The 27,866-nt window shown below is 36.1% G+C and overlaps 2 protein-coding genes across 2 annotated transcripts; both read left to right on the plus strand.

The window, feature by feature from the left end:
- The first annotated feature begins 34 nt into the window (after positions 1-34).
- zgc:154075 (uncharacterized protein LOC556929 homolog) lies at positions 35-11,792 on the plus strand. The gene is made up of 14 exons (XM_038303549.1): positions 35-211; positions 3,277-3,385; positions 3,580-3,664; positions 3,754-3,827; positions 3,905-3,964; positions 4,124-4,231; positions 4,443-4,499; positions 5,317-5,447; positions 5,650-5,704; positions 6,066-6,158; positions 6,236-6,370; positions 7,792-7,893; positions 11,105-11,266; positions 11,387-11,792. Exons 1-14 carry the CDS (start codon positions 198-200, stop codon positions 11,513-11,515), a joined length of 1,314 nt encoding a protein of 437 aa, XP_038159477.1. The 5' UTR covers positions 35-197; the 3' UTR covers positions 11,516-11,792.
- A 5,256-nt stretch (positions 11,793-17,048) lies between these two features.
- Positions 17,049-25,759, plus strand: LOC119795520. The gene is made up of 15 exons (XM_038303561.1): positions 17,049-17,193; positions 18,962-19,081; positions 19,846-20,093; positions 20,180-20,299; positions 20,391-20,468; positions 20,541-20,588; positions 20,661-20,786; positions 20,873-21,043; positions 22,896-23,081; positions 23,169-23,284; positions 23,393-23,703; positions 23,784-23,962; positions 24,042-24,214; positions 24,295-24,509; positions 25,131-25,759. The coding sequence occupies exons 1-15, from the start codon at positions 17,049-17,051 to the stop codon at positions 25,373-25,375; spliced, it is 2,481 nt and encodes an 826-aa protein (XP_038159489.1). The 3' UTR covers positions 25,376-25,759.
- Positions 25,760-27,866: the final 2,107 nt, after the last annotated feature.

Genomic DNA, 27,866 nt, shown 5'->3' on the forward strand with positions numbered 1-27,866 from the left:
TTTCCCGTGGGCCATGAATGCATCAGGTGTGTCCAATGAAAAGCGTAAGTGGCGTCAGGAAATAAACTGTTGGGGTGATTCCTTCTGCTTAGGTGTAGACAAAGGAGTTGAATTTTGCATTTATGTTTCCATTTATCCCCCTTTTTTCGGTAAAAGTGGATCAAAGCGATTGAACTCCCGCGGGACCTGACAGGTTTATGGGACAAAACAGGTAAAGAGAAAAAATATATAAGAAAATCCCGTCTGGGTGCCGCTCCGCCTGATCTCCACCTGCATATACCAGAGAAAATGTAGTTTATGATTATTCATTGTTTCATAAATGACAACCATACGAGCTACATTATTGAATTTTAAGGAATCCTCGTTGGTTTAACGCACAGCTGCTTGACTTCTGTCACATATGCAGGAGTCAGACAATTTCATTCCTGTTGCATAGGGGCGGAGCTAGATGGGGGGCCAGGGGTGGCCATGACCACCCTTAGCTAATCATTGGCCACCCCTGTGGCCTCCCTTACCTTTTATTTCCCTCTAATACAGACGTTGGGAGCACTAATACTCTCCTGTGGAATATTTATTTTAATTTTTCATATGTAAGTGCAAATCATCTAGGAGTCTTAAGAGAAATCATAGATAAATAACTATTTTAATAAAACGTATTAAATTAGCAATTTATGTAGATATTAGTGCTTGTAAATATCAATTTTATACAGAATGATTATTGATAAAAATTAAGTAAGTGACATTGGAAAATAATTTCCCCCCCAGAACTCACACCTGAAAGAATTTTAATACCTTTTATCTAGAAAGCACTGATTGAAAATGGATATTTACAAAGACTAATATCTACATAAATTGATTATTTAATAAGTTTTTATTAAAATAGTTATTTATCTATGATTTCACTGAAGATTCCTAGATGACTTGTAGAGACACATAATTTTCTCTTTAGCCCATAAAACACTAAATCTAGTTCTGAAAAGAGCATGAATTCTGTACTTAGATTAGATTAAATTAGATTAGATGAGCTTTATTGATCTCACAGCGGAGAAATTCACTGGTCACATATTGGCATAGTAATTAAAGAAGGTGCAAACAAGGAGGAAAAGGTGCATTAGGAATAAAAATTAACTAAAAATAAATAAAAAAATAAACAATACAAGGGAGTAACACAGAGATTTGAGGTGACATATGTACAATCAAGATGGCTTATATACAGGTGGATTGAGTTTTACAGTGTAGTGGGTAAGGAACAACGGTGAACATCTTTGATGTTAGTATATTGATGTGTATAATTAACCACAAAAAAAAAATAATGTTTTGAATATTCCACTTGAAAGTATTACTGTTGCCACTGTCTTTATTAGAGGGACAAAATGGTAGGGGTGGCCAATGATTGGCTAAGGGTGGCCATGGCAACCCCTGGCCACCCGCCAGATCTGATTTGACAGCATATGAATGAGACTGAGCCATATGAAGGACCAACTCTGCCATATTTAAAAATAAATACAGAAATAAATAAATGCTCAATAAATGTATAAGCATACAATTAATTGCCAACAAAAAAGTGAGACATAAATGTATATAACTCTTAATTAGCTTCTTTATTTATTTGCCTTTGTAATATTTACCTTATTTATTTTTCTGTCCTTTATAATCTTCAACTTTATTTTTTAATTACTTATATTTTTAAGTATTTATTTATGTGCATGTTATAATATTTTTGTCTGTTTTATTCTTCCTCTGTATTTTTTTACCTTAGTTATTTCTTCGCCGCTGTTTATTTCTCTCTGCCCTTTTTACATTTCTGTATGCCCTTTTAACATTTCTCTATGCCCTTTTTACATTTCTGTATGCCCTTTTAACATTTCTCTCTGCCCTTTTTACATTTCTGTATGCCCTTTTAACATTTCTCTATGCCCTTTTTACATTTCTCTATGCATTTCTATCTCATTATGCAAATGAGGAGGGGTGTGTCCTAGAGAGTCAACTTCTGCTCATTGGTTGGCTTGGCGGCCCATCTACTCAACTCACAGAGCTCAGAGTACTAAGTTAAATGTTCTCTTTTCTGTTGATATTGTTCAATTAAAGTATGTTTTAAGATCATTTGAGGCGAGAACCTTATACTTTTAAGCATCACCATATGGCCCATTCACAGATTTAATGCGTAATTTAAAAGAAAATGTGACGAACTTGAGAGGACCGCGGCACCAGCGGAGCTCCGAAGCTGACGGCAGCCAGGTCTAACCACAGCCCATCTGCAGCGGCCCTCTCTCGGAATAGCCGTGTGTGAAGCGTGTTGGTTAGCATTTTACTACATCGGTCGAATCTACAGGAGGAGAGTCTGATGTCGAGTCTGAAGTCATTAGAACTTGAGTAGGGACTTTGCCAAACTTTGCCAAATACAACAAAAAATCGCCATCATAGCCTGGCTATAGACCTGGCTGCCGTCAGCTTCGGAGCTCCGCTGGTTGCCCCGGTCCTCTCAAGTTCGTCACATTTTCTTTTAAATTACGCATTAAATCTGTGAATGGGCCATATGGTGATGCTTAAAAGTATAAGGTTCTCGCCTCAAATGATCTTAAAACATACTTTAATTGAACAACAGCAACAGAAAAGAGAACATTTAACTTAGTACTCTGAGCTCTGTGAGTTAAGAAGATGGACAGCCAAGCCAACCAATGAGCAGAAGTTGACTCTCTAGGACACACCCCCTCCTCATTTGCATAATGAGGCATAAATGCATAGAGAAATGTAAAAAGGGCATAGAGAAATGTTAAAAGGGCATAGAGAAATGTAAAAAGGGCATAGAGAAATGTAAAAAGGGCAGAGAGAAATTTAAAAAGGGCAGAGAGAAATTTAAAAAGGGCAGAGAGAAATTTAAAAAGGGCAGAGAGAAATGTAAAAAGGGCAGAGAGAAATAAACAGCGGCGAAGAAATAACTAAGGTAAAAAAATACAAAGGAAGAATAAAACAGACAAAAATATAATAACATGCACATAAATAAATACTTAAAAATATAAGTAATTAAAAAATAAAGTTGAAGATTATAAAGGACAGAAAAATAAATAAGGTAAATATTACAAAGGCAAATAAATAAAGAAGCTAATTAAGAGTTATATACATTTATGTCTCACTTTTTTGTTGGCAATTAATTGTATGCTTATACATTTATTGAGCATTTATTTATTTCTGTATTTATTTTTAAATATGGCAGAGTTGGTCCTTCATAGAGCCATAGTGGAAGGAGGGTCTAGAAAGTTTTCTTTGTGTCAAAAGGTCACAGGAGTCCAAAATGACTTCACCTGTCCGTGTGATCGTTGTGGGGGCTGGTTGTCGAGGGGCGGGCTACGCCCAGTTTGCTACTATTCATCCTAAACGCATGAAGGTGAGGAGAGGTTCCCATTACTTTCACTAGATGTTTTGTTTGGGTGATTACAAAAACTAACTCCAAACAAAAAGGAAGGTTGATATAGAATTGTTACTTGTGTAAGTAACCTGCTTATACTAAATGCTTTTATAAAGATATCTATATTCATAACTAAAGATAATTATGAATTTTGTCCATGTTGAAATGCTTAGGTTGTTGCTGTAGCTGATCCCAGAAAGTTTGCACGCACCAAACTGCAAAAGCAACACAAAATTGAGGATCAAAACATATTTGAAGGTGAGAATTAATAAAAGCAAATTTAAGCTTGTTTTTTTTTATTTCTTTTATAAATCTGAACTTAACTGTTGTTTCTTTCTTTTAAATAGACTGGCAAAGCATAGCTGAACTTGAGAAGTTTGCAGATGCTGTGTTGATTTGCACCCCAGATCCCATTCATAAGGTCTACATATGTTTATGTCTGTTTATAGCAAAACATGTCTTCTATTGCATATTATTAAAAAACATTATGTTTCCTAGGATCCTGCAGTTGCTTTTGCAAAGAAGGGCTACCACATTCTTCTAGAAAAACCAATGGCAGTACGTGTTTTTCTGCCAATAAACCCCAAAAATAAAAATTGCACCTACTTTTATTTAAATTTATATATTTTTTTGTTTATTACAGTTTTTTTTGTAATGTAATAAATGTATGCTTTGATTCTACTTTTCTATGGCATTGCTGTCACTGCATAACTGAAGACATCAGCGGAGGAATGTAGAGCGATAGTGGAGGCCTGCACTCAGGCTGGTGTGATGCTCTCTGTGGGTCATGTTCTCCGATATGATCCACTTATTCATGAGATCAAGGTTTGTTAGCGGACGCATTTAATTGTATATGCATTGGTTTACATTTTTTACACAAGTTTTCTTAAAAAAGGCAGTAAATATATGACATATATGTAAAATATGTGGTGGAAATAGTTATATTATTTAGATTTTATTTTTTCAAAGTTTCATGCACTATGTATTACTAATGGAAGTTTAAGAGAGTTTTTGAACGACTCTGATCTATTTCTAGGTGCTCATAGATGCTGGAGCGATTGGCGATGTCCTCCATATACAGCACCTTGAGCCGGTAAATGCGATCAAATCACATAATATTTAGAAATATTCCCAAGCTTTCATGTCCAAGCACTTTTACAAAATGTTTCTAATGGAAGCTGTAGGGATACTTGAGAGTTAGCTTTGTACTTTATTTAAACTGGGGTTCTTAATTTTTTTTCTCTCTTTTTACCTGTAGCACTTTGAGATGTTTTGATGGAAAGTGCAGTATAAATTAAATGTATTATTATTATTATTACTATGATGTAAAGATCAGATCTAAATTCAAACTCTGCTAAATTGTTTTGCCCGTTTTTATTTTTTGATAAATAAAATTTCTATTTTCCATGTTGCACAGGAACACAATAATTTGAATAAAGATGTATTTTTGGGTCAAAGACTTATTTTTTTATTTAAACATAATCACTGTTATCTTTTGATTAAATTGAATTAAAAAACATTTTAAAATAAGATATATTGGGGATATACATGGATGAGGCCTTACATTATTACCAATTGCACATGGAGGGAATAATGGCGATTGCTTTCATCATCATGTAAGTAGATGGAATATTAAAAACTCTGATTTGATCCTGGAAGCAGAAAATTTGTCCAGGATTTAAATGAGTTTGTTAAGGTTCAAATTGTGAAGATGACTGCCTACTGTGGAATGTTCCTGATCATTGTTTACCAGAAGTGGTTCAGGGAATAAAAATGCCTATCACTCCTCACCAAATTGGTCATAATGGAAATCCTCATTGGTTTATAGATTTTTTTGTACACCTTTTTGCAAACGTTGACTTTAACTGAACCCTCCAAACATCTGAAATGGGATAAATCTCCTGCTCTAGGTTGGGTTTTATCACTTTGCTCACTCGTTTGTTCGAGGTAACTGGAGGAATGAGGAGGAGAGCTCTTTCGCTCTTCTGGCGAAATCGTGCCATGACATCGACCTGATACATCACTGGGCTGGAGCCCGCAGGTACCCATAAAAACTATAGTAGTCAATGATAAACCTGGCTTAATTGTTTCTGAGAGATTACACACTTTTGTCCCTGTCATAACATGACTTTATGTAACTGGTATATAGTATTTTTGCAGAGGTCATATTGTCAGTATTTACAACACTTTAAATCTGCAGCTGCAAATCCTGATAATAAATCATTAACTTTTGTTCCTGACAGGTGTGTAAAAGTGTCATCTTTTGGATCTGTTAGTCACTTCCGGAAGGAAAAGAAGGTGCGTCCACACTATGAGTGCTACTCTGTTTATATCTGTGTGTATGTCTGTAAAAAAATGTTTACGTTAAAAAAATGATGGAGAAAAAAAACTTCAATTGTATTTTTAGTCTACTTCTGATCAGTTTTTCTAAAATATTAATGTCAGTTTATGCTATATGTTTCAAATACCTATCTCTATGGACACATTTGTGTACTTTTTATTTATTTATTTTTTCCTCTGCTACTGATGTTAAATGTTTTGAGTCCCGTCTCTGATTCTTTTTTGTTGAAGATAGATGGATCTTATCATTTTGCATCAGCTGTGTTCTTTGATTACTTCTGCTGCACAGATGAGACTCGGCTTAATAGTTTTTCCTTAGCCCACAGGCGCTGGCGACCGCTGCATCGATTGTTCGGTTGAAGGAAACTGTCCGTATTCTGCGTGCAAAATTTACCTGAACAGTGTGAAGAAGGTAAACATAATATTACGCATCATTTCCTTCAACATTGGGGTCATGAGTTCCTGACCTCCTGTCCATATTTTCTTAAGGGTCACACTGGTTGGCCGGTGTCGGTCATCTGTCCAAACTCCGTCCCAGACATTGAGTCAGTAACCGAGGCCCTGAAGACTGGACCGTATGGCCGCTGCGTCTATGATTGTGACAATGATGTCTGCAGTAACCAGGTTGAACAACGCATTATTTCTCTATAACATTTATATTCTCACACCCATCATACAGAAAAACTATGTCATAAAAAAATAAAAAAAATCTGATTAACATAAATCAAGCCAAAAAAAGTTTATCCTAGATATATCTAGGATCCATTAATAAATATAAGGAATCTTTGGCTATTCAATGACTTTTTATGAAATAAAACCAGGTGAAGCTCAAACTTTTCTGCTTGAGGATTTCTGGATGGAGCATACTGGCAATACAATACAATTTTTTATTTTTAATCCTAGATGCAAATTATTTATATATTTTTTACAATCTTGATATAATTACTGCTCTAAGTGGGTTGCTCTGTCAGCTGAAGCCATGTTTTACAGTCCCTGGACTCCAATTAACCATTAACCGATCACTAAATTAGTTGACGATTATTTCAATCGTCTATTAATCACGATGAATCCATTATTTGTTTCAGCCAATATTTGTCTCCTGTTTTTGTCCTTAGTAAATCCCCTCCATACTCAGGCTGTCAATAATCACTGCTGCCACCCTCTGGTTTAGTGGGGAACTGCTTGTTCCACCAAATATCCCTATCTTACAATGTAAGAAAATCGTTTTTTAAAATCCTGTAGCCAGATTATGATCTGGATCATCACCAAAATTTAATAGGTTGCTTATTGGTATGGGGGACAGCTCTGATAAAATTTTTTATTAAAATCCTTCCATAACTGTTCAAGTTATCCTGTACATAAGCAGACAGACAGGCACACACACACACACACACAAACACACACACACACACACACACACACACAATCTCCTAAAAACATAACCTCCTTAGCAGGAGGTAATAAGTTTACTTTAAGGGAAATATAAAAATATAAATGATCACAACTCATCTGAGGAATGCCATTAGCTGATTAACTTTTGGCTTAGTTTATTGTGCAATCTCCCAACTGTGAGGAAATGATTTGATTTGTGCTATAAAGACTGTCTGCAGTTAAACACACTGAATCACTTGCCATTGCTGTAATATAATTCTGTTATCCAAAACAGGAACTCTCTGTTTTCTTTCCACTGAAACAGAAACAAATGAAGATGTGTTTGTGTAAAATGATTTGGAGTGACTTTATATATATTTAGATCATAACTGTGATGATGCATCACATAAAAAATATCTCATTGGTTTGATTTTATGTTTGATTTTTTTAGCTTCCCACTCTGAAAAGAAGCCATTTCTGTACAACAAAAACTGGTTTAAATTGTTCTCCATCTAAGGAAACCCAAAATGTTGCCCCCATTTCCACAAAGCAGCTTGATATGAATACAATTTAATAAAATTGACTTTGGCAAATTTCAAATATCAGTGATCTAAACTGTGTCCAGAATTACAACTTGTTTTATTTTTCTATGTTCATCTGGGATTTTCCTACAGGTGGTAAACATGGAGTTTGAAGGGGGCCTGACGGCAGCCTTCACTATGGTGGCTTTCACTGAAGAGATCTGCCAACGGAAAACTACTATATATGGCAGCAGAGTAGGTTTACGCTCTTATTTGAATAGAACATGGTTTTGTCTAACGGATGCCTTTGACTTTGAGTATTTTTAAAACCAAAATTCTAGATGTGTTTAATGGGATTTTTTGTAACAGACAAACACAAATGTGTATATATATATATTTGCGAACGACGCAACTCACAGCTGATTACCGGCCTGTGGCCCGCTTTTGAATCTGATGATCAGCGGAGTTCCCCAACTTGGCTTTCTAGCATAGTGCGAAGTTTAGTACGGTCTGCCAACTTTCTAAGTTTCAAATTACTACTTAAGACACTCACTTAAAAAAACTTCCATGTGTGCCTGTTCAGAATTTTCTTCTAATAAAATCATGAATACCCAGAGTGCTTCAGAATGAGATTTTAATGGTCGTAGAACAGTCCATTCACTCTTACCCATTCAATCACCAGTGCTATGCAATAATCCGCGGATGCGGTGGATGAGTCTAATAAGTCAACGCCATCATCACTAGACTTAGATCAGTAGCCATTAATTTCTAGATGACAATAATCGCTTAAACTCCACCAATCTGATCACGTCATGGGTATTTCACAGCCGTCCCAGGTGGAAGTCTGTTCGATTTTGCCCGAAGTGCTCACGTATTGTGTGACCGGGGATTTATGGTGTGGGGTTATATTTCAGGGTGGGGCTGGCCCTTAATTCATAAAGGAACTATGCGAAGCTTACAGCATAACTCAAGGACCAGTAATTACAATTTAGCTACCAAATGATGATGGGAACAGTTTATGGCCCTTCCTTTCATGCAACTGTGTGACAGGTGCATATGTAAGTTCATGTTCTCAATTTTAAACTATTGCAGTCTCATGTGTGGATGGAAAATTACAGGCTGCACGAGTCTGCCTCCCCAGATATACACACTAAATATCAGATGAAGAGTCATCATAGTATGAGAGCCAGCCAACCTTACCTGTAAAATAGATGTGCGACTACAAGTGGTTTGAACCGAAAGGGGCATAAAAAGTTCATGTCAAACACATTTTAAAGTATGTTTTTGGGTGGGTATGCTTTGTTCTCGTTCTAAGCTTGCAGTTCTGAAGCTTGTCCATTTAATATTCATCTGAATGACTCGCCAAAGGTGGACCAGAGCTCTATTTGAACCCTATTTATATATATATATATATATATATATATATATATATACACACACAAACAGATTAGTGGTGGGTATAGATGATTTAAAAACAGTCTAGATTAATATTACTGTAATCTTTGAATTAATCTAGATTAAATTCGCTCATTTGAACTCTGCTAAAGAAATTCATATCCATTATGTGTGTGCTACCTAGATAACAAGTAAAAATAATTCATTTTCCCTGAAACAAACCCGGCATCTTTTTAGCTGCATCCTTGTTAAACATGTTCTCAGACGCAGGCAGAGTTTCATGGTCGGATATTATTAATGATCACACAGATCCCTTCATTTCCGAAAAAGTTAATCAACAAGCATCCTTCTTTGCCACAATCCTTGTCCAAAATCAACAACTTTGCTATCTGTAAGTTTCAACTGTTTCTCTGCAGCACAGCGGCGCTTTGATTTTTAAACTCAATCAGCTGATTTTACTCACGGCCTGCTGGCTGCTTTTTTGTTAATCTGTAATTGATCAGCTGGATTCCCCAACCTTGGGCTTTTCTTCAAGTCATCGGTGAAGTTTTTCTAGTTTTTACGGCTTCTCTTGCAAGCTAATAAGTTACCTAAAATTTAAAAAGAAACTACCTTTTGGGAGGAGCTTTTCGACTCACTTAAAAATAAAAAGCACTCACAGAGTTTTCTGGTTTCAGAAGGTGTTTTCTTTACTAATAAAAATAACTGAAATAATCTCCAAGTTGACTTACAAAAGAATTTAAATATGAACATTAATTGGTGGTAGAAAAACAGTTTCACTATTCACTCTTTCACCAAACATTCAGATCAAACACAGCAGCTGCTTTTGCTAATTAATCACCGCAGGAAGCGGACTGACAATGAGGGTCTAATAAGATAAATAACAACAGACCTATCATTCACATAACCTTAGATCTGTAGCATTAATAATTTATCAGAAAATAAATAATCCTTAAGAAGCTCCAACAACACGTCACGTTCGATGTGGTAATTTCACAGCACGTCCACACAGGTTGGAAGTCTGATTCGTTTTCGCCCGCAGACAGGCTCGGACTGGTAATCTGTGATACCGAGTATTTACCAGGTGGGCCGGTCCTAATTTCAGCGTGTGAGGGCCGGCCCTCCTCAAATCATAACGGCCCCAACACTTATGCCGAAGCACCTACCTGTGACAGAAAATAACTCAAGGAGCTCAGGAAGTAATACAATGTTAGCTACCTAAATGATGCATGCAACATATATAGCCCTTCCTTGTCATGCATATTCTTGTGACGGTTGGCATATGGTTTAATTTTCTATTTCTTCAATCTATAAAATCCTATTTCTTCTCAAGTGTAGATGGAAAAATTACAGGGCAGTCCGAGGCTGCCCCCAGATATACATCAGCTAAAATATCAAGATGAAGGTCATCATTAGTATAGAGCCAGCTCCCAACCTACCTGTGAGAAAAGATGTTATTTTTTTATGGCCCGATAAGAGTCTGGTTTGAACCCTGAAAGGGGCCCACCACTAATATACATATTTGTTATGTCTTGTCAAACACATTTTGAAAGTATGTTTGTTGGGGTGGTGGGTTGATGCTTTGTTCTCTGTTTTGAAGCTTTGCATTCTGAAGCTTTGTCTCATATTAAAATCCATTCATCTCTTGATATTGAATCTCTGTACCCTACTTTAAACATCTCTCTGTCTCTAAAACACCTGATTGCATTTTGTTGTCTGGTTTTATTCAGGGCAGTAGAGCAAGAAGTGGTATTAAAAAAAAAAAGTTTTTCTTTTGATAACCATGTACTGTATGGTTCTTCCTCACCTCTATATATTTGGACTTGTTGGTGTTAGACTATTGAATGAAATGCCCAACAAAGAAGGTTAATGGATTTAACTTTGGAAAATGTAGAGAAACTTAAAGGTATCTTCTGCCTCTAATGTGAAACACATTCAATTTCCTCTTAGGGAATAATAAAGTATTTTTTATTTAGACAATACTTAAATTCTCTAATCTACTTATAAATGGTGAGTTTTTGTTGGTTTTTTTCTTCTTCTGCCTGCTGCCTAATAAACTGTGTCCTCATAGGGGGAGTTGTCTTATAACGGCCGTGAGATACGCGTGTTTGACTTTCTGACCCAGAGATCCACAAAGCACACAGCAAGCTGGGAAGCTGCCAAGCACTATGGCATGAGCGGGCACGGTGGGGCGGACTATCACCTCATCAATGCTTTTATTTCTGCAGTGGCTGTGAGTCTAATTTTTATTTTTTGATCTTCATATGAAAACGCAGCTTTTGGAATAAGTTTGAGTTTAGATTTTTCACAGCAGACCTAATTATTTCCTGCATTTTTTCTGTTTTGTTTGTAGAACAATGACCCATCCATGATCCGATCGGGCCCTGAGGAGACTCTGATCAGCCATTTGCTGGTGTTTGAAGCTGAGCGATCGAGGGTGGAGAACAGGGTGGTGTACTGTGGAGACGGTGCTAGAAGCTAAAGGACTATTAAACAACATGCCATGTTTTCATTTCAGGGACCCAGATCATGTGTGGGATGTAATTAATTGATTAATGAATTGTTTGATTCAAAGGAAATCTGCTCCAATGAAAGTCACTACGATCTGGATGTTATAACTACTGATTAGTGTGCACTGTGCCTTAAAAATGTCTGTATCTGTAATTTTCCTACTTTGAGGAGCTTCTTGTGATTCTGTGGGACTGAATACCTCATTAATTAATAAAGCGACATAATAAAGCTTAACTTGACAAAGTTAATGAATTAATTATCTTGCATTTGTATTGATAATTACTTTTTACACACACACACAAAAAAATCATAATTTCCATTTTAATATTTTACATTTTTCAGCTGAATGTTTTTCTGGCTCTGTGAAGATATACTGAATGTTGAGAATTGGTGCTGATAATTGAGCCATTTTTGCAGAAATCCTAATAAATGTCTGTTTAAAAATCCTATTTGGGTTCAGTTCAAACCATGTGGTGTCACTATTGAGCTTTATTGTGTGATGTGAACAGGTTGATGGATTGGCAGCTGTTTCCTCAAGTTCACCGAGATGTTATCTATCACTGAAACCTCTCAAAATTATGTAAAATATGTGAAACACGACAGACAAGAACAGTTATATATAAATCAGTACAAAGAGACAGAAATAATGCTTCAGGAATTCTAGTACACGCTGTATCGTTCAGTGCAGGGAACAGAAAACTCATGGACCCTTTCATTAATTACACACAGATGCGTTCTATGGCAAGCCGTTTTAACATAAATTCGGCTGCTCCACCTTTACATTCAAGATATCTCAAATTATTTTATGACTAGACGTTTTAGTGATTTAAGATATCTCTAAATATATTTTGACTAGTCAAAATTCCTATTCGGGATATCTCTAATTACATTCTGACTAGTCGAAATGACGTCAGATTTACCATTAACTTGTTTGGAGACGTCAATTTAAGATATCTAGAATTAATTACTGACTATCTGAAATACACATTTCAGATATCTACAATTAAATTACGACTAGTCATAAAGGAAATTGAAGATATCTCGATTTTAGTTTTGACTAGTCATAATTCTAATTAAAGATATCTCAAATGCCACCATATTTCAAGATTTCTTAAATGTATTTTAGGATAGGAGATATGCAGTTTTGACTAGTGAAAACTCAATTATAGATATCTTAAAAGCAAATAATGACTAGACAAAACAAATTTAAAGATATCTTGAATTGTAATTTCGACTATTCGAAATTCCTTTTAAGATATCTCTAAATGAATTAAAGATATCTTGAATTATTCAGCTTTTCCATTAAAGATATCTTAAATTGACATTCTGACTAGTCAAAATGACATCAGTGATATCTTGCCATAAATCAAAAACGTCAGAGATTTGCGTAGCGTTTTGGCGGACAGGTGTTAGCCTTGCTAGCTAATTGATTGTGCTATTCAGCGGTCCACAATAGCTGCGTCTCAATTTGCAGGCTGCGTTCTTCGAAGGACCCAGCCTACCCAGCCTTAGGAGGACCCAGGAGGATGCTCCGATGGCTGGGATATGGAAATTTTTATTTTATTTTTTATTTACTTAGTATTGGAGGAGGAGAGTCGGCTTTGACGGCTTTGGCGGCAGCAAAACCGTCGACGGATTTTTCTCAGGCTGGGAGAGCGCAGTGGAGAGGTAACATTTACATGTTATTATTTTCCCCCACAGGGGCCTGCTAATGATCAGAATATACCAGCTATTAAACAAACGTTTGTCAGCAGATTGACGAATATGTTTATCAAATTTTAGATTCATTTGTAAGACTTGATATAAGCTTGTTTGTAACTTTAGTAATTTGAATTGCATAGTTAAATGTGTACAAACCCTGTAAATAACTGACTTAAATCACTACTTTCACCATTACTAATGTTGTGTTGAGAACCCAAACTGTGTTAGATTGAGAAATAAATCATTATTTGTCTAAATTATCCCCTTACTGCCTGATTTTATTTGCAATTATATAACAAAAACAGAAAACAGAAAAAAAAATCTAAATCTAAAAACGAAAGAAAAAAAAGTTAAATAGTGGATCTAGATTAGGTAAAATAAAATTTCTAATAATTCATGTAGCAAAGATAATGAAAAAAGATAGATGACTGAATTAAAAAAAAAAATTTTGTCTCCTTTTTTCTACAGGTCATAATGGCATGTGCTGTCCTGCACAACATCTGCCTGGGAGCTGGTGACCCCCCAGATGATGTCCCACTCGCAGTTAGAAGACTCCAAGCTCATCTGTGTGGCATCCCATCCCATCCAGTCCAGCAGCACCACCAGGGACTCCTGCTCAGTGACAATTGTGTATATATATATGTTCTCAAGTAATAATTATTGTATATCTTCCGTAAATAGTAGTAGTTAATTTTAAAATCTAATGTAGTTAAAAATGTTTTTAATAGTTTATTGTAAATACTTGCTTCTCTAAAAAATAAACTGATGTTGTCACTGAGAAGTTGTTCTAAGTTTACTTAACTTCTTACACCCTCGGGGGGAATAAATAAATTTCCGCCTGACAAAAACACACAAAAGTAAATCACTTATAGCCTCAAAGCTATTAGATTTAAGAAGAAACTTTTGGTACCTCTGTAAAGGTAAGATGTCATAGAATGGTTTTCTGGTGTCAGCACCATTGTAGCTTTGACCCTGCCTGAAATATTAGGGACAAAATATTTTGCATTTTTTGAACCTCGCCAAAATTTTCTTTGAAATAAACATTGCAAAACACTATCAAAATATTATTTATAGCACAAAAAAGTAGTACAGACTTTTAAATCTAAATGTTGTGTAAAAATATACCAAATTTGGACTCATGAATCATATTTATTTTAGAATGGTATTAGTGAGAAATTTCTTAGGCGGAGAGGCCATTTTGGCACATTTATCCAAAAATGTCACCAAACTGTGCCAAATGTGTTTTTTACATCAATATTGGTGGTTTGTTAAAATTACGAGGTCACGTAGCAGCTGGACCCACCGGTGGGTCCGTAGGGTTCAAGGGGTTAAATTGTAAAGAAGTGATGAAACAGATAATGTAAAAAGTTTAAAAGACACACCGACAACAATAACTTTTATAAACAATTTAATAATTTAATTTAACAATAACAGCAACACAGAACCTCAACTTGTAAAAGACAAAACAAAACAAAAAATCAACATCTGTCCACCATCCTCTCCAATAAATTAAATAATCTGTCCATCCTTTCCCTCCTCCCTCTGCCATCTGATATCCTCCCTCATTAAGTCAACCATCTCGTCTCTCCTTCTTCTCTTCCTCCTTTCCCTCCTCTCTCATCCTCATTCTCTTCACCCTGATGCTGCTCAGCCTCTGCAGCACCTGGCCCTGGTGTGTCCTCAGGGATGGAGGCAATTAGGACAGGTGAGTTTAACAGAGGGCCTCTGTCCTAATACCTCATCCATGAGGACAAACCAGGGCCAGGTGGCAGCAGTAGGGTTCCCACTGACCCCCTGCTCTGTCCCTGGATCTTTGCATTCCTAAAGTGGAGGAAAACAATTTGTGTCAACAGATGCTATTTTCTGTAGTGTTTCTTTAAAGCTAGAAAAAAGGAGTGTTTCATGAACTGGATGGATTGATGAAATTCTACAGAAAAAGACTACTTTGGAATGATAACCTGGAGAGGAATTTTTTCAAGCTTACTAAAAGTGTTTTAATGTAATATTATATTCATTATTGGAAAATGATTTATTCACAAGTGAAGATTCTTTAAAATGTCTCACAATTTCCAAGCAAAACGTTTTCATGACTTAAGTTACTGTAAAATAAAGAATCCTTCAGGTCTTCAGATTTTATAGCAGTATACTTTAGCTAAACCCCTGTGTTACTTGTTTTATTTTGTTTTTCTTTTTTTCAATTTTTTCCTTTTGATTCTTTAAAAGTTTTTGTCTGTTTAAGTTTATAGTTTTTTATCTTATAAAAACCATTATGGATTGCATCTGTTCAATTGTACTTTTCTGCTGTTTGAAAAAGTATTTTGAATTTGTTTTTCAATAAAATAAAATAAAAAGAAAATCTAAGTGTGAATCAGACATGAAGCGGAGGTGCGCTTTTATTTTCAGAGGAGCTGAAGGAGGGTGCTGTAATGCTTTGTGCCGTCTAGCAAGTCAAAATCAAAAGCTAGTTGGCTTTACTATAATTTCCGAAGAGGCAGAAAGCTTTACCACAGTATTAAAAACTGCATCTGGTTATTACCTGAACCGGCCCGGGCTGCCGAATATTCATTGTTTCAGATCGGACATGGGTCGATATTAACACTTTCAGCTCCTCTAAGCCGTTTTTAAGTGCGTTGTGTGTGTCGGCAGAAAGTTGATCAGAAATTCTTTGCAAATTCCGCAAGCATTCTTCAAGAATGCTTTTTTTCTCGCTCTCCACATAACCCAGAATGAAAAACTCTTTCGATATTGTGGCATTTTCTCACAATTTTGTCCAAAACTGCCAGCACCATTGAATCTTCAGGCAATTGTTTGAACAGCTTAGTACAGCCAATAAGAGGCTTACACGCAATCTCTTACTTCAGATATCTAAAATTGTAATACTGACTAGGCATAATTACGTTCGAGATATCTTAAATTATAATTACCGATGTGTGACGCTTTAAATGAGGAATCCGGTGACGTAATTTGAGATATCTTGAAAGGAATTTTGACTAGTCAAAATGTGATTGAAGATATCTTGAATTATTATTCTTCCTAATCAGATTGTAAATAGAGATATCTTAAATTACTGTTCCGGATAGTCAAAATGTATGGCAAGCCGTTTTAACATAAATTCGGCTGCTCCACCTTTACATTCAAGATATCTCAAATTGTTTTATGACTAGACGTTTTAGTGATTTAAGATATCTGTAAATATATTTTGACTAGTCAAAATTCCTATTCGGGATATCTCTAATTACATTCTGACTAGTCGAAATGACGTCAGATTTACCATTAACTTGTATGGAGACGTCAATTTAAGATATCTAGAATTAATTACTGACTATCTGAAATACACATTTCAGATATCTACAATTAAATTACGACTAGTCATAAAGGAAATTGAAGATATCTCGATTTTAGTTTTGACTAGTCATAATTCTAATTAAAGATATCTCAAATGCCACCATATTTCAAGATATCTTAAATGTATTTTAGGATAGGAGATATGCAGTTTTGACTAGTGAAAACTCAATTATAGATATCTTAAAAGCAAATAATGACTAGACAAAACTAATTTAAAGATATCTTGAATTGTAATTTCGACTATTCGAAATTCCTTTTAAGATATCTCTAAATGAATTAAAGATATCTTGAATTATTCAGCTTTTCCATTAAAGATATCTTAAATTGACATTCTGACTAGTCACAATGACATCAGTGATATCTTGCCATACATCAAAAACGTCTGAGATTTGCGTAGCAGTTTGGCGGACAGGTGTTAGTCATGCTAGCTAATTGATTCGGCTATTCAGTGGTCCGCAATGTCAGGTCAGTCCGCCTCAAATGCTCGTGTTTTTAACACTATATTCAGTGCTGCAACTCGTGCTCGACATGAATTAAGAAATACGGAGAATTTATTCTCTGCAACAAGGAGACTTTTTCGACGTCAAGTGCAGAGAAGTCAAGGTAAGTAGATGTTCAGATGTCGGTTCATATAACTGTAACTTTCCTGGCAAAGTTAGCTTAGTGCTAGTGGAATAATGAAAATATTAATTAGGAAACTTGAAGCAGCCTGGAGTTGGCATCCGCCCTATTAAAATAAAATATGGAATTGTCTATAAAATATGGAATACTCCAGTATTGAAGCGATGTGGGAGTATTTCATTTGTTCCTCATTTTGCACCAGCAACAGGCGATACGCAGGGTACACCTTTGACATGTTGCAACTCCATCGCAGTCTTTGTTCATTATGAAAAATGTAATTATTGGCTTTCACATTTTAATTTCACAATTTTGATTATCTACATATTTTTTTAATTTGATTTGTAAAACTTCTATAAGCACCTTATTCAAAATGGTGATGTCTTGTTGCTAGGGTTGCCAACTCCCTGGGGGGGGGAAGGGACACCTTATGGTATGCCAGCTGACCTGATTGCCTTCACCCCTCCTGGTGTGGGGATTTTGTTTTAGCCCCCCTTTGTGCGTGAAAATATTTGTTTTTACTATTTGACTAAAATCTGCATTGAATTAAATGCTTATTTGTGAGTGACATGAACACATGGAAAAACAAATTATTATCCAGCAATACACTTTAATACAAAATAACAAAATTTGCTGAATAAAATAAGTATCTTAAACATGCATGTCCTGCTTAACTTCAAACTGTAAAAATGAATATAAAACAATAAATAAATAGTGTGCATTTTTGGTGCAACAGTAAACTTCTTCAGACTTTTAAACATATTTGTGCCTTAAATTCAATGACCGTAGACTTCAGTTGTAAAACTGAAAAAAAAAAAATAATAATAATAATAATTAGCTCAATGGCACATAATGTGGTGATGGCATACTTTATCCACTTGTATTTCCTCTGAGCACTTGCAGCAGTGAGTTGTCTTTCAGTGCTGCAGAGTAAAACTCTGAGCAGGAAAGTTCATAATTGACAATGAGCTCAGCTTTAATTAATTCTTGGAACATTTGTTCTGCACATCAGTCCATTTGTTCTTCATTAAGGATAAAAATCCTCTCCATAAAACCAGTGGAAGATGGGATGCTGAGGGGTATCGCTGTGCGAAGGTGCACCGCCCCCAGAAGCAGCATTGGCATTTACAGGACTCCTTCGTCCCCCATACTGCTCCCGCTATCTTCTCCGTGAGCAAAACTTGGCTCGACCAATGGGATGAGGGGATTCTGGATCATTACATGTATGCTGTCAGCTCATTGGTCACAATGCAGAACAGGGAGGGGAACAAGTTTAGCATAATTTTTGTATCCAATGTGCCCTTGTTCATTTTCCATTAGCTTTTTACAATTTTTACTCCCACAGTAATACGGGATAAAGTGTTTCTTTTACACTAAATACAGGAAAGGTACTTTGATTTTTAAATACGGAATGATTCCTTTTTTCAAGGGACGGTTGGCAACCCTACTTTTTGTGTTACTTAAAAGCACCTTATATACACCAGTTTCTCTCGGTAAGTTCTTCATTGACATCTTTTTTTTTTTTTTATGTATGAGTAATTTTGTTGATCACGTCATTACCAAAAAACACATAACAAATAATGTGGTTTACTTTGGCAATTGCACAATTTTCAATATCTACCTGAGAAACCATGGTGGGCGTTCCTTAGTGAAAGTTATGGAAAGTGGCAACCCCAGTTGGCACACTTGATTATAGGATATCATTTATCCTCTATGTTGGATCAATGGTGTGATTCTGTTGTGTTCACTGCAGGTTCGGTTGGGAGGCTGCCAAGCCCTGTATGGAAGACAAACATTTTCTTGCTTTCTGGCCCTAATATTGACGTTCTCCCTTCTCCCTCGGATGTACAAAGACTGAAGAACCATGGATTAGGTGGGCATATGTTTTCAAAAAATTACATTATTTCTTACACCCTCATAATGTGACAGACGGAGTTACTTTTGCTTTTAACATCTCTATTTGGGTTGTAATTCATAATTTTAGTCTTTCACCAGAGTTATCTGGTGGGCTGATGAATTTAAACTAGGGCTATCAAACGATTAAAATTTTATATCAAAATCAATCACATAATTTCAATTGTTAACTTGAGATTAATTACATATTTAATCCTTTTATTTCTGAAAGTGTAGTAGCCTGTCTGGACATTTTAATGTGCAATTTTTCAAAAAATAATACTAATAAAAAACATGCTTATACAAAACATATTTGCATTTTTTTTTTTTCAAGCACTTTTCTGGCAATTTTCATAACTGGGATAATGGAAAATGGAAAAATGGATAATTGGTACCATAAAATGTTAAACTCTTGCCTATAATGGCTACATCATTAATCATGATGCCCTGATGTCAACACAATGTGCAAATTAATGTGAATTTTAAAAACAACTTTAGAAAAAAGAAGCCCAAAGTTGCATGAAATACAGTGTTGGCAACAGTGAGCATGGGTAAGTTTTGCTCTAGTCTCTAGTGTTCTTGAAACTACGGAAAGCACAGAGTGTAAAAAACAGTCTGGAGAGATGGGTGGGGAAAAAAAAGTTTACGTATTAACGTTTTAAAACTGACAGCACCAATTTAAACTTAATTGGTGTGGTCTTTGGTATTGTGTTTAACATTGTTTTGTCACCCTTGATTATTCAGGCAACCCTGTGCATGAGGGGACAGAAACCAGGAGCTCTAAAATTAACCTGAATTGGAGCTTGTCTGAACTGAACAACTTTGTGTGTCAAAGCTACCCACACATTAGCCTAAATCTGGTTGGCTTTGAACTGGCAAGAGCTGGAAAAGGACGAAAGGTAAAAAAATTACAGGTGAATTCTGTGAGGGAGCTGAAGGAAAAGGTTGGCAAAAGCAGACTCTACATTCTACCACGAGCAGATGTGTCACAGGTATATTTTTTTTGTACACAAAAATAATTTGATGTATCCACCATTTTGTATTCCATCATAATTTGAAATGTCTTTGCCATGTCTAGGAAACCTACTCAACAGCAGCAATGTCCAGGACCTTGTTTCCAGAACCCTCAACTGCACCAGAAGTACAGAATATCTCTCCAGAGGTTGAGAGGACCACCGGAAATTTGGGGGAAGAGCAGGTCATTCATTTCAAGAACAATATATGCATTTTACATTTTTATCTCATTTCTGATGTTGACTTTAACAATCTCTGTGCTGTATTCACAATAGACACTTCTAGATTGGCGATCTCTGCGGTCCCAGCAAGACAAAGACTATGAAGAGTCTTTGTTAGCAGACCAAGAAAAAGTGAATTACCATTTTTGATATCATCATTTGTTGTTGCTGTTGTTGTTACTCACAATTTTTTTTTTCTACCAGGAAAGGAGAAGACAGTGTTACAAGGCCTTGGAGGAAAGACGCATAAAGGTTAGAACTGTTACATTGTTAGGATGATAGTTGCTTATGAATTCCCAAAAAGCTTTAGTGCTCATGTTTTAGGCAATTGAAGAACGCCGGCAAAGACTGGCGGTACATGAAGAACCCTCAACTGGACTGCTTTTGAAGTTCAAATATCCAAATGGATTTATCACAAAGAGAACATTCAATGTGTCTGATCCAATTCAGGTAATGTGTTAATTCAGAGATTGTATATGATTTTATTTTTTATTTTTTTTTAAAGTAACTAAAATTACATTACCCTTTTTTTAAAGTTCTTGTTTGACTTTGTTGGACAAGATGAAATGGCCAGTGAAATATTCAGTGTTCAACAAGCAACGTCATCCACACCAATTGAGAGTACCTCATCAGGCTCACTGATGGATCATGGCATAACAACATCTGTAACTTTGTACGTGCTTTGGATTTCAACTGTAGATATTCAGGTAAAGTAATTAAGTCCAAATCTACGGTGGCTGAGAAGTGCAAAACACATTTACAATTCAAAAACACATTAACAAATAAAAAACAAAATAACATTTGAAGAAACAAAATTAGATTTTATGAAACAAATGTATTTTTGAAAAGTTAACATTTTTAAAAACAAATTTACATTTTAGCAAACAAATTTACATCTTAGGAAACAAATTCACAATTTTAAATAAGTTAGATTTTAGAGGAGAGAGTTTCATTTTAGAGAAAAAAAAATACATAGTGAAACAAATATACATCTAAAAAAAATTGACCGTTCGGAAACACTTGAACAAGTGCAAAGACAAAACTGCAAGCAGCAAAACAGTTAAATAGCCAAAAACAAATGAACAAAAGACGGCTACACGGAAAGGGAATGTCCCAGTGGGCGGATGTGACGTCACCATTACCCTGACTTGTAGTACAAACAGCTCAATCTGTAGGCCTCCTGCTTCACATGAAAAGTCAGCGGCGATTTTATTATTGTGGAGCAAATTTCAGCCAATTTACACCATTTTGTTCTTCGTGCGGACGCTCTCGGGAACTTTTACGGGACACGGACCAGATGGCAGGACCACCGGAACTGCTGCAACGCAGCCACTGCCACGAATTGAGCTCGGCCCTGCTGCTTGGTCCTGCCACCTGGTCCGTTTCCCGTAAAAGTTCCAGAGACCACAATAAGGGCAAAACATTGTTTGGTTAGTGTAAACTTAAGAAAAACAGCTTCAGTGCAATTCTTTCCATCTAAAATCGCAGCTGACTTTTCACGTGAAGCAGGAGGACTACAGATTGAGCTGTTTGTACTACAAGTCAGGGTAATGGTGACGTCACATCCGCCCACTGGGACATTCCCTTTCCGTGTAGCCGTCTTTTGTTCATTTGTTTTTGGCTATTTAACTGTTTTGCTGCTTGCAGTTTTGTCTTTGCACTTGTACAAGTGTTTCCGAATGGTCAATTTTTTTTAGATGTAAATTTGTTTCCCTATAATGTATTTTTTTTTTCTCTAAAATGAAACTTTCTCTCACTAAAATCTAACTTATTTAAAATGTGAATTTGTTTCCTAAAATGTGAATTTGTTTCCTAAAATGCGAATTTGTTTTTAAAAATTTTAACTTTTCAAAAATACATTTGTTTCATAAAATATAATTTTGTTTCTTCAAATGTTATTTTGTTTTTTATTTGTTAATGTGTTTTTGAATTGTAAATGTGTTTTGCACTTCTCAGCCACCGTACAAATCCCATAAAATGTCATCTTGGTATTTTTTCTTTTTTCTCCCAAAATGTTTAAAAATTCTGCAACTAGACTTTTGACTGGATCTCAGAAACGAGAGTGTATAACTCAAGGATCAGTTTCTCTGCATTGGTTACTAGATGGTTATCGGATTGATTTTAAGTCTTTTATTGGTTTTTAAAACTTTACATAGCCTTGCTTCTGTTTATCTTCAAGACCTTCTTTATGAACATTCCAGTACTAGAACACTTCAGTCAAATAATAAATTGCTCTTACAGATTCCTTGGACCAGACTGACAGTGAATAGGAGCAGCATTCGCTGTCACTACTCCTAATTTTTTGAACAACCTACCTTTAAAAATTAGATTAGGGCTGAATGATTTTTAGAAAATTATCTAATCACAATTTTTAAAAATCTTAATATTGCTATTGCCATTTAATAGGATTGTTTTTTTTCCAGTGTAATCAAGATTGGGTTTTGATTTTAAAGTTTTCTCTTCATTAACTACAAGCGACAAATATTGCCTCTAGATAAAGATGTTTGTAAACAACAAATTGACATTGACGTGATTAGTTTTTTGTTTTATTTTGCTTAGGAAAGGTATCCAGTTCAGGCGAATGTAGTGCAGGAACAGTCGCTGTCTCAGCAAGCACAGACATCTTTGTCAGCCCAGTCACCACTGGCCCCAACATCTCCTCAATGGCTGTCGACCATGCCTAACTCCTTAGAAACATCAACTTCATTCTCCTCCCAGTCGCCTGTGTTCCACCCCTCCACTCAAGTACAACCAGATTTGCTGTCTTCAGAAGTTTCTTTGGTTGCAACCTCAAGGCTGCCCCTCTCCCCCCACTCTACCCTGACTCCACAGGTGATTACCATTGAGGACCAGGCACCAACTTCTCCATTAACTGAGCAAACTATAATTTTACTGGAAGATGAAGAGCCACCTGATTCTCAACATCCACCAGAGTTGCCTTTGGATGAGTGAGTCAAAACTGCATATTCTAGCAGTGTCTTGTGTAATCAATTTTGACAGTTGCAAACCATTGTTTACTCTAACAATACATAATAAGATATATCTTCTTTTTACAGAACAGATCTTCAGACTATATTAGCAAAACTATACAGCAAGGTTGATATGACTTCCTGTCCTACAAGCAACCAAATAAATGTGTGCAGGGACAGGATTTTAGAATGTAGCCTGCATGCCTTCAGAAGACGCCGTTTTGATCCAGCAGCAAAACTGGATGTTGTTTTTGTGGATGAAGAGGACACCGCTGAAGGGGCAGTTGATGAAGGTGGTCCCACACGAGAATATCTACGACTTTTAATGAGGGCCATTCATCAATCAAATGTCTTTGAGGGGCATGAGAATGACCGCCATCTAGCTTTGAACACAAGTGGTCAGTATTTTTTTTTTTTCCCACCCAATTGTTAAGGATAGAAAATTGTCAAGTAACTTTTTTTTTTTTCCCTCCTTCAGCGCTGGAGTTAAAGATGTACAGCTGTATTGGAAAAATGATATCAGTCTGTTTGGTGCATGGAGGCATTGGACCACACTTCTTCTCTCAAAGGCTGTATGACCACATTTGTGGCACATTGTCTAAACCTACCCTGGTTGAGGAAGTTGTTAACCATTCTTTCAGACAGCAGTTGATCGAAGTTAGTATCAATTTTAAGAGTTTTGGACATTGATAAATGGCTTAAATTCAGTTTCACAACCTTTTTGATTTCTTTTTAGATTAAGGATGCAAACACAGTTGTGGAAGCAAACGAAGCCATTATGCAGGCTGCAGATACCTTGAGCATTATTGGAGCATTAAGGCGTGTAACTACTCTGGAAGAGAGGGACTCCCTCGTGCAATCTGCTGCAGACTTCTTTGTAAATGGTCGAGTGTGCGCTGCGTTGCAACAGTAAGCAAGATCCTAATTTTTCTTTTTTCTGTTAGAATTCTTCTATTATAAAAGTAAGACCTTATTCTCATTTCTTAAAGGTTTATGGAAGGTTTGAAGAGTCTGAATGTGCTGGACGAGATTCAGAAAAACCCTGCAGTCTTTCATGAATTGTTTGTCTGTGAGGAGAAACCACTCTTGGCACGGGACCTGTACACACTTTTCCAAGTGTGTTTTTCTGTGCAAGGCAGCAATAAAAGGAGGATAGAAAATCTAACCATATGCTACTGGAGAGACTGGTTGGTGGATATTGAAGGTACATTTATTGTGATATTGTAAACAAAATCGGTATCAAATACATTTTGACTGATTCGTCACCACTGTCCAAAAAGAAGTACCATGTTTTCACGACCATAAGGCGCACCGTACTAAAAGGCGCAGTCTCAGTCATGTTTGCCTTTACTGTATTTAACACACATAAGGCGCACCGCACTATAGAGCGCGCCACACATTTTGAGGGGAAAAAAAGACGTTTATATGCGTCTTATAGTCGTGAAAATGAGGTAATCATAGTATAGATGCAGACTTTTTAAATGGCTAGTGACAGGACCAAAAATGGTAAAATTACTAGAAAAATCTTTCCTGAAATTTTTTTGTTAATCTGCCATAGAAATAGTCTTGTACCAGTGAATATCTATTGGGTAATTTGTTGCATAAATGCATACTTTTACTTACTATTTACTATGATCATACTTGGTCATGATTTGTCTTCAAAATGTTTTTTATATTTACGAACAATAGATGCATTGTCATCACCAATATAACAAGTTGGAGGAGGAACGAACAAAGGATTTTAACACATTTTCTTCCATGTCGTTAAGAGTACACACTGGAAACCTTATAACAAAGGTCATAATTTCAACATTTTGTCTTTCAGAAGGAGAATGCAGTCCCATGACTCTTGAAATGCTTCTGGAGTTTGCTTCTGGAGCATCCAAGGTACCTCCACTGGGCTTTCCCCATCGTCCACAAATTGAATTCCTCCATGAGGCTAACAAAGTCTTCCCAGAAGCAAATACTTGCCTTATAGTACTCCGGCTTCCTGTACACTCGGACTATGAGTCTTTCACAAAGTACATGACCGACGGGGTGCTGCAGGCACCTACCTTTGGTGTTGCATAATCAGCTAATAAGCAGTTATTTTAAGAAAAGAAAAAAAAAGTTGAAATGGTCTCAAAAGTTAATTGTTTTAAAGCAAGTTACAGTATTATTGTACAGTTAATGTAATGGCCAAACTTGGAAAACATTGAAATGTAAATTCAATAATTGCACTTATTATTTTTCTTATTTTTGCAAATAGATCTCTTATTAATCACTTTATGGTTTCACAATTTAAAGGTGGATGTTTGAGCCACACTGCAAAAAAAAATGTCTCAGGGTTTTTGAGTATATGAGTTTTATTTGTAGTTATTGCATCTTAATAACAATGCATCATACAGTATGTTCTAGATGATTTTCACTCAAACATGGTGACATGTACTTAAATCAATAAAGCATTTGCAATTTCTGCACAACAAGCCTGGTATTTCTCCTTCAGATCTGAAATATGATTGACTGCAAGATTAACAGCTTGAAGTTGCCGCTGACTGAGCCTGGTTTGGGGTGGTTCTACAACTACACTAGGAAGCTCTTCAGCATCAGTGGTTCTTAGCGGCCCAAGGCCATGCTGTTGCAGAAGTTCTTCAAGAGTCTCTGGTGTGTTGGAATTTTCACCAAACACGTTGTTTGTTGCTGTGCTGTTGGCACCCATGTTTGCCAACATCCGTTCAGTCCAGATTTGTGTTGGTGTTTTATTGTTTTCTGTACGCAAGGAATGGTGATTCCATGCGTTTCTAAATTGTTCTAGTCGGCTTTGAATCTCAGGAAGAAAAACTGTATGAAGGGAAAGTTTGTGCACATCGTTGCTAGGATCCAAGAGGGCTGAATCTTCAAGATTATAAAACGTACTATAAAATGGTTCCAGAACATGTAAAAAAACATCCCTCCAAAGACGCTCAATTCTCTGATTATGGATGGATTCCCCAGTTATATGACTCCGACGTTCAATGCCCTGAAGGAGGTTCATCACCAGTGCAACTTGCATGTTCTCGCCACCATGATCTGACCTCACTCTAGAAGGTAAGCCATAGAGGCCTGTTGCCTTGAGAAAATGAAATAGCACTGTTGAGGCGCAATTGTCTGTGCTGCAGTTCAAGTAAGTAATTAGGCGAGTATTTCCTAAATGGAAATACAAAAAATGTATAAGGAATAATGTATGCAAATGTGTATATTGAATTTAGTTCTAAGACATCGACTCTGAAATACTTCTATGATATTTTCAGATACCTTATGAGACGCATGTTGCCATCAATATGCCATAAACTGTTGGGATACGGCACGTGATAGACACGTCGAGACACTGCACTGCTCCACCTCCTTGCAGTAGCCATTGGGTTGATTCGAGCCATCATGTCTCTGACCTTACGCCGTGGAACCAGTAGTCCTTGTGCATGCAACAAGCCTCGCATCATCTGGTTCAAGGAAGGATGTGGTCTTACAATTTTGAACCACCTCACAATTTAACATTTTGAAAGTAATCTTTTAAAAATAGGTTTCAGATTTCACATGTGGTCATAAGATAAATGATTGTCTTATTATTTGTGACACTTGACATTAAATAATATAATTAGTATCCTGCAATACCACTGTTGAACATATTGTTCAGAAACCATATATTTAGATTCCATACCTCAGTCCCAGAATTTGGGTACAGGGATTGAAGTTGTCTGATGTTAGTTTCAAGGTCTTCATCAGTCACTGCAGCTAACCTTCCCCTGATTGGTACACCGAGTGCCTTGGACTTCTTATAAAGAAAAGATGTTGAGCATCCAAAGATGTTTGCCATCGTCTTGACCGTGTGTCCTTGGGCCAAAAGAAAGTCGATCTGCTCTCTTGTAATATGAATAGCTGGTCTACCTCGACCACCTAAAACAGAATCATATTCAAATGTATCAGAATAATGTTTACTTTTACATCTGTTTTTCTCTATATCTGTATATCCTCTAGAAGTGTGTTCCTGTTTCTTCTAAGGGTGACACTGCATTTCACACAATGTATACATTTATTTCTATATACATATTTTTCTATTGCAATTGCATAAACACAAAGCTTTAAACCTTTACAGCAACAAAGTGTGAATCATACATCTAATGGACATAAAAGGTGATATTCTAGAATACACAGAATTTAAAAGAAAATGTAATTTATTTTGCCCACAAAGACTATATCTTTGATCAAGGCTATTCTGGTAACCATGATAAATTTGGTCAAAGGAATGATTCAATATTCTGATGTAGCACCGATCTTCCCCACTCTTCTGTTAGATAAATACAATTTTACGGATCTCAAATTCAGTAACAAAATGATACGAGAACATATAAATAAAAGTTTCCCTCTCCCAGTTAAGAGGAATTTATCTTTAAACGTGTTTTCAGAGATCGAAGTTAAAAATGACTATCCCTGTGCAGAGCTCTTAAGTTTATGATTTAAATTTGCTGTTGGTATATGTAGCTTTTGTTACAAAGACTTAGAAACACAAGAACATCTTTTTTACAGTTGTGTGGTTTGGATGAGT

Source organism: Cyprinodon tularosa, unplaced genomic scaffold (assembly GCF_016077235.1).
Source record: "Cyprinodon tularosa strain WSP-4 unplaced genomic scaffold, ASM1607723v1 ctg513, whole genome shotgun sequence".
NCBI classification, from domain to species: Eukaryota; Metazoa; Chordata; class Actinopteri; order Cyprinodontiformes; family Cyprinodontidae; genus Cyprinodon; species Cyprinodon tularosa.

Bases quoted from the DNA above. Each gene is read 5' to 3' on its own strand.
- zgc:154075 (XM_038303549.1), top strand. The intron at 5,705-6,065 runs GTGCGTCCACAC...GTTTTTCCTTAG, and splicing joins ACTTCCGGAAGGAAAAGAAG to CCCACAGGCGCTGGCGACCG. The intron at 7,894-11,104 runs GTAGGTTTACGC...GTGTCCTCATAG, and splicing joins CTACTATATATGGCAGCAGA to GGGGAGTTGTCTTATAACGG.
- LOC119795520 (XM_038303561.1), top strand. From the start codon at position 17,049: ATGTCAGGTCAGTCCGCCTCAAATGCTCGTGTTTTTAACACTATATTC. The intron at 19,082-19,845 runs GTGGGCATATGT...TTGATTATTCAG, and splicing joins ACTGAAGAACCATGGATTAG to GCAACCCTGTGCATGAGGGG. The intron at 21,044-22,895 runs GTAAAGTAATTA...TATTTTGCTTAG, and splicing joins TTTCAACTGTAGATATTCAG to GAAAGGTATCCAGTTCAGGC.